The 13092-nt window shown below is 44.1% G+C and overlaps 1 protein-coding gene across 1 annotated transcript in view; it reads left to right on the top strand.

Annotated features, from left to right (window-relative positions):
- Nucleotides 1-1984: 1984 nt before the first annotated feature.
- LOC116401262 (cyclic nucleotide-gated cation channel beta-1-like) overlaps nucleotides 1985-13092 on the top strand; it is a 32499-nt gene continuing 21391 nt past the window's right edge. Inside the window, exons 1-9 of the mRNA XM_031879583.1 lie at nucleotides 1985-2118; nucleotides 2760-2857; nucleotides 3001-3141; nucleotides 3420-3461; nucleotides 9028-9178; nucleotides 9911-9938; nucleotides 11919-12036; nucleotides 12682-12783; nucleotides 12869-13017. Of these exons, the coding sequence (XP_031735443.1) occupies nucleotides 1993-2118; nucleotides 2760-2857; nucleotides 3001-3141; nucleotides 3420-3461; nucleotides 9028-9178; nucleotides 9911-9938; nucleotides 11919-12036; nucleotides 12682-12783; nucleotides 12869-13017 (955 nt within the window). The 5' untranslated portion in view covers nucleotides 1985-1992. The remainder of the gene's footprint in view (nucleotides 2119-2759; nucleotides 2858-3000; nucleotides 3142-3419; nucleotides 3462-9027; nucleotides 9179-9910; nucleotides 9939-11918; nucleotides 12037-12681; nucleotides 12784-12868; nucleotides 13018-13092) is intronic.

Genomic DNA, 13092 nt, shown 5'->3' with positions numbered 1-13092 from the left:
ACAGACAGACAGACAGAGAGACAGACAGACAGACAGACACAGACAGAGAGACAGACAGACAGACAGAGAGACAGACACAGACAGACAGACAGAGAGACCGACACACAGACACACAGACACACAGACAGACAGACAGACAGACACACAGACACACAGACTCTAGACAGCGATAAAAAGATGAAGTGCTTTCCGTATTTTTTATTAATGAACTTTTCTTACTGAAGAGCCTAAAGGGATGAAATATAAATGATTTGTTTTTACACATATTTGAACATGTGTACATCTGGAAGATGATTGTATGAGATACATAAATTAGTTTTCTTCAGTAATCTCTCTGGTTTTGCTAATAATGAACATACATATATCTAAATCTAAATCTCTGTATCTCACAGAATGGATTATGACAAACCACCAAGTCTTTCTTTTATACCACTTAATAAAAGGACAGACTGATTATTCTGCCGTTGGAGCTTCTTCATACTGGAAACTCACATGAGCTATTAGTGACAGATCTGGAATCTGGGCAGCCAATAGTTTCTATTTAATAGACTTTTGCTGATGATATAAAGGCAGCTAATTAAGGATTGCAACTCACTCAAGCATTTTCCTGTATGTTTATGAAAATAAAGAAATTGGGGGAAAATTTGTGCAGTTTTTGTCTTGGTGTGTAAACCTGAATGTGCAGGAAATAGAAATCAATCAATCAATGAGTCTATCAAACAATTATTAAATGTCCAAACCTGTAAATGATACTCTGTAAGCATGTAATGTAAACCTCCACAGTGTTTGAATTGCAGATGGCATCAGATTTTCATCTGTGTGTTTGTTATATTGATTTTTACTCATTTTCATTTTAATGTATCTCTTAAGGTTCAAAAACAGATTAATTAATGAATTCTTTGATCAAATTATATTGAATCAGATTCTCATTTATTCCAGAAAATAGACAAAAAATAGCCAGAATCATAAGTTCTCTTTATCTGCGACATGAATTTATAATTTCCAGTGTGGTTATGTATGCAAGAGATACACACACACACATGTGTATATAGATATATACACCTCTGTGGTTATGAAGTCTTTTGAGCGCCTTGTCCTGTCCCACCTAAAAACCCTCCCTGACCCACTCCTGGACCTCCTGCAGTTCGCCTACAGAGCCAACAGGTCTATAGACGATGCAGTCAACATGGCCCTTCACTTCATCCTCCAGCATCTGGACTGACCCTACACCAGGATCCTGTTTGTGGACTTCAGCTCTGCCTTCAACACCATCATCCCGTCTCTGCTGCATGACACGCTCTCCCAGCTGCACGTGCCCGACTCCACCTGCAAGTGGATCACAGACTTCCTGTCTGACAGGAAGCAGCACGTGAAGCTGGGAAAACACGTCTCAGTCTCCCGGACCATCAGCACCGGTTCCCCCCAAGGCTGCGTTCTTTCCCCTCTGCTCTTCTCCCTGTACACCAACAGCTGCACCTCCAGTCACCAGTCCATCAAACTCCTGAAGTACATCACTACATCACGGTCTGGTACGCTGCAGCCACAGCCAAGGACAAGGGCAGGCTGCAGCGCATCATTCGCTCTGCTGAGAGCTGAGGTCCATCAGGACCAAGACCTCACGCCACATGAACAGTTTTTTCCCGTCTTCAGTTGGGCTCATCAACAAACCCTGAGTCCCCCACTGACTCTGACATCCCCAGGACAATTTCCTATCAGTCACTCCCCTGCACATCCCTTCTAGATTTCTTATTTAAATAAACTCAACACTTTTACACTACACTTACATCTCACTTGTTTATAGTTCTGTTATGTTTGTTTGTGTACTTTATTTTATATTTTACTGTAAATTTTAATATGTTCCTACTTTTAGCACTGTGTTGATTGTTGTTGATTGTTTAATGTTATGCACCACCCGTCATGTCAAATTCTTTGTATGTGCAACATACCATGGCAATAAACGGTTCTGATTCTGATTGTGATATATCTTCTGCCATGTGGCATTCAGTAAACATTGTACAGAAGAAGACAGACCTGGTGCTGGAGGAAATGGGACAGGACGAGGACAAAGAGGTGAAGCAGAAGGAGGTTAGAGACGAGTCACAGAAGACAGAGGATCTGGTGAGTACCGACCCATTCTGAGCATTCTACTCGGAGCATAATACAGATATAAACATGCTAACATGCTAATGGTATCATGTTTATATCCAGAAGTTGTTAACATGCATGTTATAATGTTAACCAGAGTAATTAGAAAGGAGCTGTGGTAGCAGAGTCGGACCATGAAACTAAGAATAGTACCACTGTAGTTCCAGGGTGGGCCATACTTTAAAGGGTACTGTGGTACTTCAGCAGCTACAACAAGCTAACACAAGGAGCTAGCTACTTGTAAAGGCCTAAATGAAATGGATTTTTTCAGTGATGTGTTTAAAGCCAACGTATCATCATGCATGATTTGTATATCCTATGAAATGTTACTCCTCATTTTTCATGCATGTTCCTACAAAAGTCAGCCACACATGTAAATGTTTACTCATTACATGAAACATCTGTTAGGTCTGTGCAACAAAACTACTTAGGTTCAGGAAAAGAAGTCGTTTGGGTTAAAATAACCGCAGAAGTGACGTTACTGAAGTACACAAGTTACATAATAAAATAAACGCTGACTTCTCATTTCAATATTCAGACTGGTACTAAAGTAGTACTCGACACAGATGTTTCCATGTGAAGATAATTTGATCTCTCTCTCCGGTTGGTTGCAGACAGGAGATGCAGCGGTGACCAAAGTGGATCAGTGTAGTCCACCGATGGACATCAAGACGGAGGCTGGAGATGAGGTTCTGGTTCACATGGAGGACAGGTCACTGACCCCTCTTTGTTTGGCCTTTGTTATTGTTGGATGTGACACCAGCCAGGCTATGTCTTTCCTTTGTTCAGATTCTACATTTAAAAGTGTAATTCCCTGTAGTGTTGGTGAGTATCTGAGCACTTTCGTGTCCACAGACTGCAGCAGGACCATCTGCTGGAGGCGGCCCGCGCCGCTGAGGAGATGGCCAGGAAGGCAGCGGAGGAGGCGGTCCGACAGCTAGAGGCGGAGCATTCGGCTAAGATCATCATAGAAACACTACCAGAGTCCAACGAGCAGTAAGTCACATGAACACACACAGCTCATACAAATGTGTCCACAGTCATTTTAAACCCTGCTTCTATGAACTGTCAGCATCTCAGGAACTAATGAGACACACCCTGATTTTGAGCTTGTATTATTTCAGCCAATGCAGTGCCAATTCTAACAGAAACAGCTAAAGTATCTCACAGCATCGGCTGATTCTTTTCTCTTTAAAGAAAAGCTGAATCTGAGATAGACTCGGTTATACACTAGACACACAGACAAACACTGTCCTGCTGTTTGTTCTCAACAGACTGCCCAACATCCTTGAGGAGGAAAATGAGGACGATCCAGAGTAAGTCCATCTTCATGAACAGCACCTCCCTACTGCTATCTCACATCCTGCTGCTTTGTTAACCATTCATAGCAAACCGCTACTGAAACTTCTGTGGTGACTGAAAATGACTTGGGCACGCTCATCGGTTATGTTTGTGGTGGATCCACCTTTATCCCACTACTGATATCTATCTTCTCCTCTGACCATGAGGTGTTCATGCTCAGTGGGTTTGTGGTTGGAGTGTTGCTTTAGAATCAGAATTAGAATCAGAATCAGAACCATTTATTGCCAAGGAAGTTTGCACCTACAAGGAATTTGACGTGGCGGTTGGTGCGAACATTTAACAATAAACAATAACATTAAACTATCAGCAATCAACACAGTGCGAGAAATATAAACATTAAAATTTACAATAAAATATAAAATAAAGTGCACAACAAAACAGATAACAGGACTGTAAAACAAGTCAAGTATAAGTGAAATGTTAAAAGTGACGAGAGTGTTTAAATAAAGAAACAGGGATGTGCAGGGGAGAGCCCAGAAGGAAATGTCCTGGGGATGACAGTCAGTGGGGGACCCGGGCTTTGTTAATAAGCCCAACTGCGGACGGGAAGAAACTGTTTGTGTGGCGTGAGGTCTTGGTTCTGATGGCCCGCAGCCTCCTGCCAGATGGAAGGGGCACAAACAGATCATGTCCAGGGTGAGAGGGGTCGGCTACAATCTTTCGTGCTCGCTTCAGGGTCCTTGAAGCGAACAGGTCCTGGAGGGACAGCAGATTGCAACCAATCACCCTCTCAGCAGAGCGAATGATGTGCTGCAGTCTGCCCTTGTCCTTGGCTGTGGCTGCAGCGTACCAGACCGTGATGGAGGAGCAGAGGATGGACTCAATGATGGCTGTGTAGAAATGCACCATCATTGACTTTGGCAGGATGAATTTCTTCAGCTGCCTCAAAAAGTATATCCTCTGCTGAGCCTTCTTGGTGATGGAGCTGATGTTCAGCTCCTACTTGAGGTCCTGGGATATGATGGAGCCCAGGAAGCGGAAGGACTCCACCACGTCGACGGGGGTGTCACACACAGTGATGGGGGCTGGTGGGGCTGCGTTCTTCCTGAAATCCACAACTATCTCCACTGTCTTTAGAGCGTTGAGCTCCAAGTTGTTCAGACCGCACCAGGTCACCAGATGGTCAGTCTCCCACCTGTAGGCGGACTCATCCCCACCAGAGATGAGTCCAATGAGGGTAGTGTCATCCGCGAACTTCAGGAGCTTGACGGACTGGTGAGTGGAGGTGCAGCTGTTGGTGTACAGGGAGAAGAGCAGAGGGGAAAGAACGCAGCCTTGGGGGAAACCGGTGCTGATGGTCCTGGAGGTTGAGACGTGGCGCTGGGATGGGTGATACATTGGCATGGGCCCCTGCTGAGCTGGGGGAGGGGTGGCTGGTGGTCTGGGGCTGGTTGATGGGGCTGTGGGGGATGGAGTCAGGACTGTCCCATTGTCTTTCGAATCTGCAGTAGAACTCGTTCAGCTCGTCTGCCAGGCGGAGGTCGTTCATGGAGTGGGGGGTTTTTGGCTTGTAGTTGGTAATCTGTCTGAGACCTCTCCAGACAGAAGCAGAGTCATTGGCTGAGAGCTGATGTTGCAGTTTCTCAGAGTACAGTCGTTTAGCATCTCTCACCGCCTTGCTAAACCTGTACTTTGACTCTTTGTACAAGTCCTTGTCCCCACTCCTAAAAGCCTGATCTTTCTGCAGCCTAAGCTTTCTGAGTTCTGCTGTGAACCAGGGTTTGTCATTGTTGTAACTCACCCTGGTGCTTGTTGGAACACAGCTGTCCTCACAGAAGCTGATATATGAAGTCACAGCCTCTGTGTACTCATCCAGACTGTTGGTAGCAGTCCTGAATACATTCCAGTCTGTACAGTCCAAACACGCTCGAAGGTCCTCCATAGCTTCACTGGTCCACTTTTTGAATTTCCTCACCACAGGTTTGCAGAGCTTTAATTTCTGCCTGTAAGCAGGAATCAGATGGACCATGACGTGATCAGAGAGTCCCAGTGCAGCACAAGGGACGGCGTGATAGGCCCTGCTGATTGTGGTGTAGCAGTGGTCTAGAATGTTCTCCTCTCTGGTTGAGCATTTAATGAACTGTCTGTATTTGGGTAGTTCATGGCTGAGGTTTCCTTTGTTAAAGTCCCCAAGGACAATAACTAGAGAGTCCGGGTAGGTCCGCTCCACACACCTTATCTGATCGGTGAGTGTCCGCTGTTCCTCCTGCACGTTACCCTACGGTGGCATGTAAACACCGATCAGAATGAATGAAGCGAACTCGCGGGGGAGTAAAAAGGTTTACAGTTCATAATGAAGGATTCCAGATCAGGAGAACAGTGCTGCAGAATCACTGACACATCGTTCCACCAGCCACTGTTAGTGTAAAAACAGATTCCTCCACCCTTCGATTTGCCGGAGAGCTCCGTGTCGCGGTCCGCTCTGAACAGCTGGAAGCCAGCCAGCTGGAGTGCAGAGTCCAGTATGGATCCACAGAGCCAGGTCTCAGTGAAGCACAGAACGGAGGATGAAGAAACGTCTCTGTCTTTCCCCACCAGTAGCTGAAGTTCGTCCAGTTTGTTGCACAGTGAGCGGACGTTTGAGAGAAATATGCCCGGCAGCAGTGTGCGAAATCCACGTGTGCGAAGACGCACAAGCACGCCGGCCCGCTTCCCTCTCCGTCGTCTCGCTGCATGGGCTAAGGTGAACGCACCGTTGACGAGAATGTCCAGTACTTCCACAGAAGTTAAAAGAAAAGTTGGAAGTAAGTCCGCTGGAGTTGTTCCCCTGATGTTTACGAGCTCATCTCTGGTGAAAGAGCTCCGGGTATCGCAGCAGAAAACAGTATTTACAACAAAAACAACACAAAACAATGAGCACCAACACACCGAAGCAGCCATAGACGGCGCCATCTTGATCTCATGTTCTTGATCTTTAATGTTCTCATTTACCTTAGAGAGCGGGTTTCCTGCAGTATTGCAGGGACTCAGTAGAAGAACACCATCTCCAAGGTGTTTTATGTTCCATAATATATTTTAACTTATGGCCTATAATATTTAGGAGTATCAGTCTGGACCTGATTTGGAAAGCCTCTCCACATCTGCATAACTGAATTTCAAACCTACTTCTCAGTCAACAGCAGTTTTTGACACCAACCTGTAAAATATCACTGAATTACAGACCATAGTGACCAATTGTTAAATAAAAGTGGCTCTACGATTATGCACATTCTGTGCTTTGAGCACCTTCTGCTGCAAAGTTAGAGTTGAGCTCTTTTGTTTTACCAAAGCTCTCACCTAAGCCTGACTCGGATGCTTTAGCTACACAATGCTATCTGACAAAATGAGCTGAACTGTCTGAACTGTCTGACGGGGGCTCTCCATCTTGTTTGTCCCTTACTGCACACCGTTCAGGTTGCAAAAACCTGCAGGAGTGGAGTGAGGACAGCACAGACAATAGGAGTTCTGAGGAAAATAAAGTAACAGAGGGAAATAACCAGACCGCTGTTGCGAGAAAAAGCCCATTAAGTAAGCTCAGACATAAATATATAAAGACTTGCTCCTGCAATAGGAGGGATGCTCCCATTCTTCTTACGATTTGGATCTAATGTTCCGGTAGCCTTTAACAAGTTATGTATTTAATGTAATTATATGATGTGATCCTCTTGTGGCGTGAGAAAGATATCGTTATATTTTGCTATGGGTTGCACACTTCCTGTGCATAAGCTTGTAGTTAGAGCTTGTACTTTGGTACAATCAGATCTACTCAGCCTTTCACTTCTTATGGCTTTCTGAAGTCCTGCCCTGTTCCAGGCGAGTATCGGTTCCTATATATATACGGTATATAGGGTGTCTGTCAAAACTGGACTCACTCCATTCTTTGGCTGCACGTGGAGATCCTGTCCATGAAAATCACAGAGGCAAATAGGATGATACTCCTTTCTAACTCCTAGAATGAATGACAGGGCAGTGCGGACCTTTAAGTCCCCTTTTGACTTCCCAACCATTGGTGTACCAGCCCACAGGTTGTCAACCAAGGCACCCTTCCAAGTTGTAGAGCCTTTAGTATTTCAGGGCAAATCTCATCTCCCCTTGGCACCTTGCTACTGCTGACCTTTTTTGTCTACCTCAGTGACGCCTGCTAAAGAGGTGGGCAAGGTTTTATAACTCAGCCTCTTCCTCCAGAATGTGAAAAACGGAGTTGTGCCTGAAGGTGACGTTGTTAATTTATCATTTAATCTAAGTCCTAACCACCTGTGTATATGAGCTCTGGACAGTGACAGAACTAATTAAATCAAGGATTGAAAGGATTGAAATTGTTGAAGGTGTCCATGCATGATCAGAATGGTATCTCAGGCATGTCAGGGCAGACCTACAACACACTGACACTTAAACAACCTATTTGACCAGTGGATGTGGCTGCAGTGGGGACAGTCGTGGCTGAGGAGGACGCTGAAACACATTTTAGTGTTCTCCATGTCAGGTTGCTGTACCCATGACAGACTCTTGAAGAATGACACACCAGAGTCGACCCAAGTGCAATGGTCTGATTCCAGGTAATGGAAGCTAATGGAAGTTGTGGTTGTTGTTACATTCTCACTAAATCCTTGTTGTTATATTTTTGTTGAAATGAAAAAGTGTTCAAATTGTTTTGTCCAGTTTAATTTTTAGCTTGAGGTTACCTAGGAACGAGGGCAGGACTTTGGTTCTAAATAGTTTCTTTCTGATCAAACATTCGGCTGCATGTCTGTTTCTGCAAATGCTTTGCCTTTTACCACAGTGTAGCTGATCAGTCTTTGGAGGTTCATCACAACGAGCAACCTTTTTCACATTGTCACACTGTTTTTATTATTTGATACACTGCAGTATCGATTAAATATTGATTATAGCCACTTTAAAGATGCACTCCATGACTGTGTTATAGCACCCTCACATACCATCCTTCTCAGTTCACTGTTTATGTATCAAAACGCCTCTGGAACACCAGTATTGATGACGATGCACCCATTTACTATGCTGGTCTTCATACCATTACTTTCCTGGGTCCACCATGGTACTGGGTTTGTTTCAGTTCTAGTCTGTGGACCACTTTGGTCCACAGTGAAAGTATAGTATGGGATGGATTGCCATTAAATATGGCATAAATATTCATGACCCTCAGAGGATGAATTGTATCGACTTTGGTAATCGTCTGATCTGGCAGGTCAACATTTTCTGTTACGACTGGTACCTCTCCTCGTTGTCATCAGACCCTCAGTCTTTCTTGAGCCAACGTTTCGCATTTGGGGCTTTTTTAGAAATGTAGGAAATCAGTAACTGAAGAGAAGACTCGAGCACTGAACATCACAGATAAGATGCAAACCGAGTGCTGTATATCTGCCTTAATGGTCTCATTTTGCACGTCACCTTCGTCTCCTAAATGTTGTTTTACCAAAACTGTATGTGAAACCACCGTAATAGTGATACAGGAAAAACAATCCTGTTAATGTTGCACCAAGGACACCAGGGGGAGGATACATGACATTTGCTCTTCTTCTCCAGGAGCCTGATGGACGTCTCTCCGGCTGATGCCACTCCTTCATCAACACATGTGGAGCCAGCATCGGAGAGGAGAGACCTGGATAGTCCGGACTCCCAAACCATCACCCAACAACCGGAGTCAAAAGCTCCAATAATCACCATCACAGATCAGGTGAATGTGTTGTAACTCTGTTACGTTGTTCATTCTGTACATATAACATCACACTTCTGTCCATCCTGATAGTTTTGGGGGAGTTCTTCCTGTTCCGATGTGAGGGTCAAAGGTCAGAGCATGTCATCGGCTTCATCGGCTTCTTCGGCTTCTTCGGCTTCATCGGCTTCATCCTGATAGAGGAGTTTTGGGGGAGTTCTTCCTGTTCCGATGTGAGGGTCAAAGGTCAGAGCATGTCGTCGGCTTCATCGGCCTCTTCGGCTTCTTCGGCTTCATCGGCTTCATCGGCTTCTTCGGCTTCATCGGCTTCTTCGGCTTCTTCGGCTTCTTCGGCTTCATCGGCTTCTTCGGCTTCTTCGGCTTCATGGTCTTCATCAGCTGACGGGGTTTGCTTGGTTGTCATGGAGATGGATGTGTTGACATGACAGCTTATGAGCTGTTGGGATTTCCTCCAAAGGACTTTATGTTCACGTCGTGAAAAGAAGGGTTAGGAAGAATTCAAGTTCTTTTCTGGGAAAGAAAACTACTCCAACGACACGTCGTCAACTCAACAAACTCCTTCTGCTCATAAAGACCGTATAATAATTAAATGTGATGCTTCATAAAATAAATTTACTTTTTCATTTTGACAAATATAAATATAGACAAAGTGTGAATTATAATTTATTCATTATGATTAAAAGGTGAGCAGAGATTTTAAATATGTTTTTCTCTCTTTTCTTATTCTCTCAGGCCAATGCAGCAGAAGGTGGATGTGGAGGTGAGAGCACAACACAACAAAAATATAAATATATCTGTTACACAAATATAAAGTCACAACTCTCAAAGTCTCTTATTAGCTTCAGATATGAATGTATTGCCCGTTTCTGTATTTAAATGAAGGGAACAGTTGCAGTCAAAATTCATGATGGATTATATTTAGCTACAAAACACATTTTAGTAGAACTAAAGGTATCAAATAAGATTACAGAACAGCTTCATAACTAATAAACAACACAGGTGAGCACAATGTGAATAGTTCATTAAAGTTTCATAACCAATGAGTTACATAGGCAACTATTCAGTGAACTGTGTACACTTATAATAAAGTGATGGTCAAATGTTGCTTGGATTGCTATAATAATAATATGAATGTCTATTGATGTGTTGATTGACAGACCAATCGGTTACCAGTTTCACCTAACAGAGAGCAGGACAGATCAAAATCACTGTTAGTTTGATGCTGCTGTTCTACTTGTCTTTTAGAAAGCACTTTATATTGTAGAGCTTCCTGGTCTCCACATATTAACTAACGGTCCCAACAGGAACTCACAGCTCTCAACTGCTCTTTGACTTCTGAATGTTTCTCCGTCCAGTTCCCGACATTTGTTCTCCGATAAAGAGCTTTCTGCTTCGATTCCCGCGCGCTGCTGAGTGTCTGGAGAGCTGCAGGAAGCTGATGCATGACCATAACCTTGCTGCTCCCACACTGAACCCGCCGCCGGAGCTCGCCCAGCTGACCCGGGAGCTGTCACAGCTCCCCGAGCAGGCGCGACAGTGCTGCATGAGCATCGTCGGCTGCTTCACACGCCTTAACTCCAACTCCCAGGATCCTCAGCAGCCTTAACCCCGCCCTCCTCCAGCAGACCCTTAGAGAACCTTTAGACACCCGTAGATCCAAACCTTTAAAATGACAAACAAACCAGCTTTATCCAGACCATCCCACAGCCTCTTCCTCATCTCTCCCATCATGCTCTACTGCTCTGCACTGCTTCACCATGAGCCGCCAGCTGACCTCACCTCAGGTGATCTAACGTCAGGTGATCTAACAGGAAGTGGATGTCTGTGCTGTGCTGTGCTCAGCTCTTTTGCTGTTCCCTTTGCTTTGAGACATCACTAGAAAGAGCTTTACAGTCCAGAGGGCCCAACAAGCAGACTAACCTGTTTTAAACAAAGCCTCAAAGCCACTTGTTTGGAAGTTAAACCGGAAATTAACATAAAAATCCCATTTAACTGTAAAACTGCTGGAACACACAAATACAAAAGCTGAAAGTGAAACAAAAGATCAGCTTTTGAAATTATATTTAGTCTCAGGTGAATGACAACGTTTCCAAGGATGTCCTAGCAAACGATCAGTCATCATAGGAAAGTCTGGCTCACGCCCATTTTTGGTACTAAAGCTGTCTGGTGACGTCACCGTGGTGCTTTCAGGTCTGGATGGAGAGTTGGTCATGTGAGGGTTAAAGATACAATGTAACACTGTTCTCATGTCTGGTTGTTGACGTGGATTGAAAGGTTGGAAACCGGTTATTACAAAAGCTATAAACAGAAACTCATAAATTCTAGATCATTTGAATTATTTTGAGATCATTTGGAAATGATTTGGAGACTTATTTTTAATATATATATATATATATATATATATATATATATATATATATATATAAAAGGCCTGCTAGCTATTAATCAGCTGAATACAGAACATCAAATTTGCTAAAAGCTGTTGGTAACTTGCTCATTTCTTTTATATTTAGATAATAACATATTTGATTTGAAACATGCTTGTTGACTTCCAGCCTTTTGGTTTCATTAACACTTTGTTTTTGATCATAATACTAAACTGAACCAGTAGATATGATTTTTTTTTTCACATCATGTCAACATGTTGTTCAAGTCTGATGTCAGTAAAACTGAAACAAATCTCTCAAACGCCGAGAAGATGTTACCTGTAGTTCAACAGTTGTTCTGCTCTGTCCCTCAGGGCGCTGTGGTGGCGGTGTGGGCGGAGCTCCAGAGCTGAGGGTGGAGGATGTTTATCGGGATGTGTGGCACGGAAAAGGCCTGAACATCCCTAAAATTATCACAACCCCAGAGCTCAGGTAACAGGCAAGTCTTTGTCTGCAGCTCTGCTGATCAGCCTGAGGGGGCGCTAAAGATACTACGGCACCTTAAAACGTCTTGTTTTAGTTGGTAGAGAAAAACATGGATAGATGCGTCCTGTTGGCCATCGCCATGTTGGATTTTGGACTTGAAACTAGAGATTGAGACAATAAACTCATGTTTACAATGTTTACTGAGGTAATAAATCAAGAGAGAAGTAGAGTCATTTTCTCATAGCCTTCTATACAACCAGAGGAGTCGCCCCCTGGTGGTCACTAGAAAGAATGCAGCTTTAACACTTGAAGCTTTGACTTCACTTAAAGAACCGGAGGATGTGTCCTGGAAACTTCAGTGAATATCAGGATTTTAAAACACGCCACTGCACTCACATTCATCTTTATTATTTTCTGTTCACGTCTTTGTTGTCGTGGACATGTCCGAATATTTCTGTCTCCTTTCTTCATGTTTTCATTTCTTCATGTTTATGTTTCTGTTTTTTGTTTCCTTGTTTCAAGGAATCAAAAAACTTTCCACGTTCAGCAAAAAGAAAAGCTCTGCATCTTTGTTTTCAGGCCTCCTGTGGTTCTTTTCATATTTCTGTCCATGTTGTTGTCCACATGTCCTCCTGCCGTTGACCCTCTCAGTGCTGCAGGTGATCTGTCTGCCGATGAGAATGATGACGAAATGTCGAGAATCGGTCTGAAGACCTGGTCCAGTCAGAGAGACCTGCTGACTGCAGATGATGAGTGAGAGAAACCACACAGATGCACTTTGTCCTCCACCTCAATCCTCTCCGTCCCAAATGCTTACTGTCCTGCTGTCATCCCACAGGATGCGTCCTCTGTCAGCAGCCAGCGTCGGCAGTGTGGTGGTCCAAGACCGTCTGAGCGAGCTCGTCAGGCTGTTTAAAGGACGGACAGAGCAGCAAAAAGACCGGCTGGTAGACCCGGACGAGTCTGAGGAAGAAAGTCCTTCAGCATGTAAGTGTCTTCATGTTGGTGTGTCTCTGTCTTCATGTCGTCGCGTCTCTGTCTTCATGTCGTCGCGTCTCTGTC

The sequence above is a fragment of the Anarrhichthys ocellatus genome, unplaced genomic scaffold (assembly GCF_004355925.1).
Source record: "Anarrhichthys ocellatus isolate YVR2014 unplaced genomic scaffold, GSC_Weel_1.0 scaffold303, whole genome shotgun sequence".
In the NCBI taxonomy this organism is placed as follows: domain Eukaryota; kingdom Metazoa; phylum Chordata; class Actinopteri; order Perciformes; family Anarhichadidae; genus Anarrhichthys; species Anarrhichthys ocellatus.
Note: the sequence above shows the minus strand (reverse complement) of the source record. Positions and strands in the feature narration are given on the sequence as shown.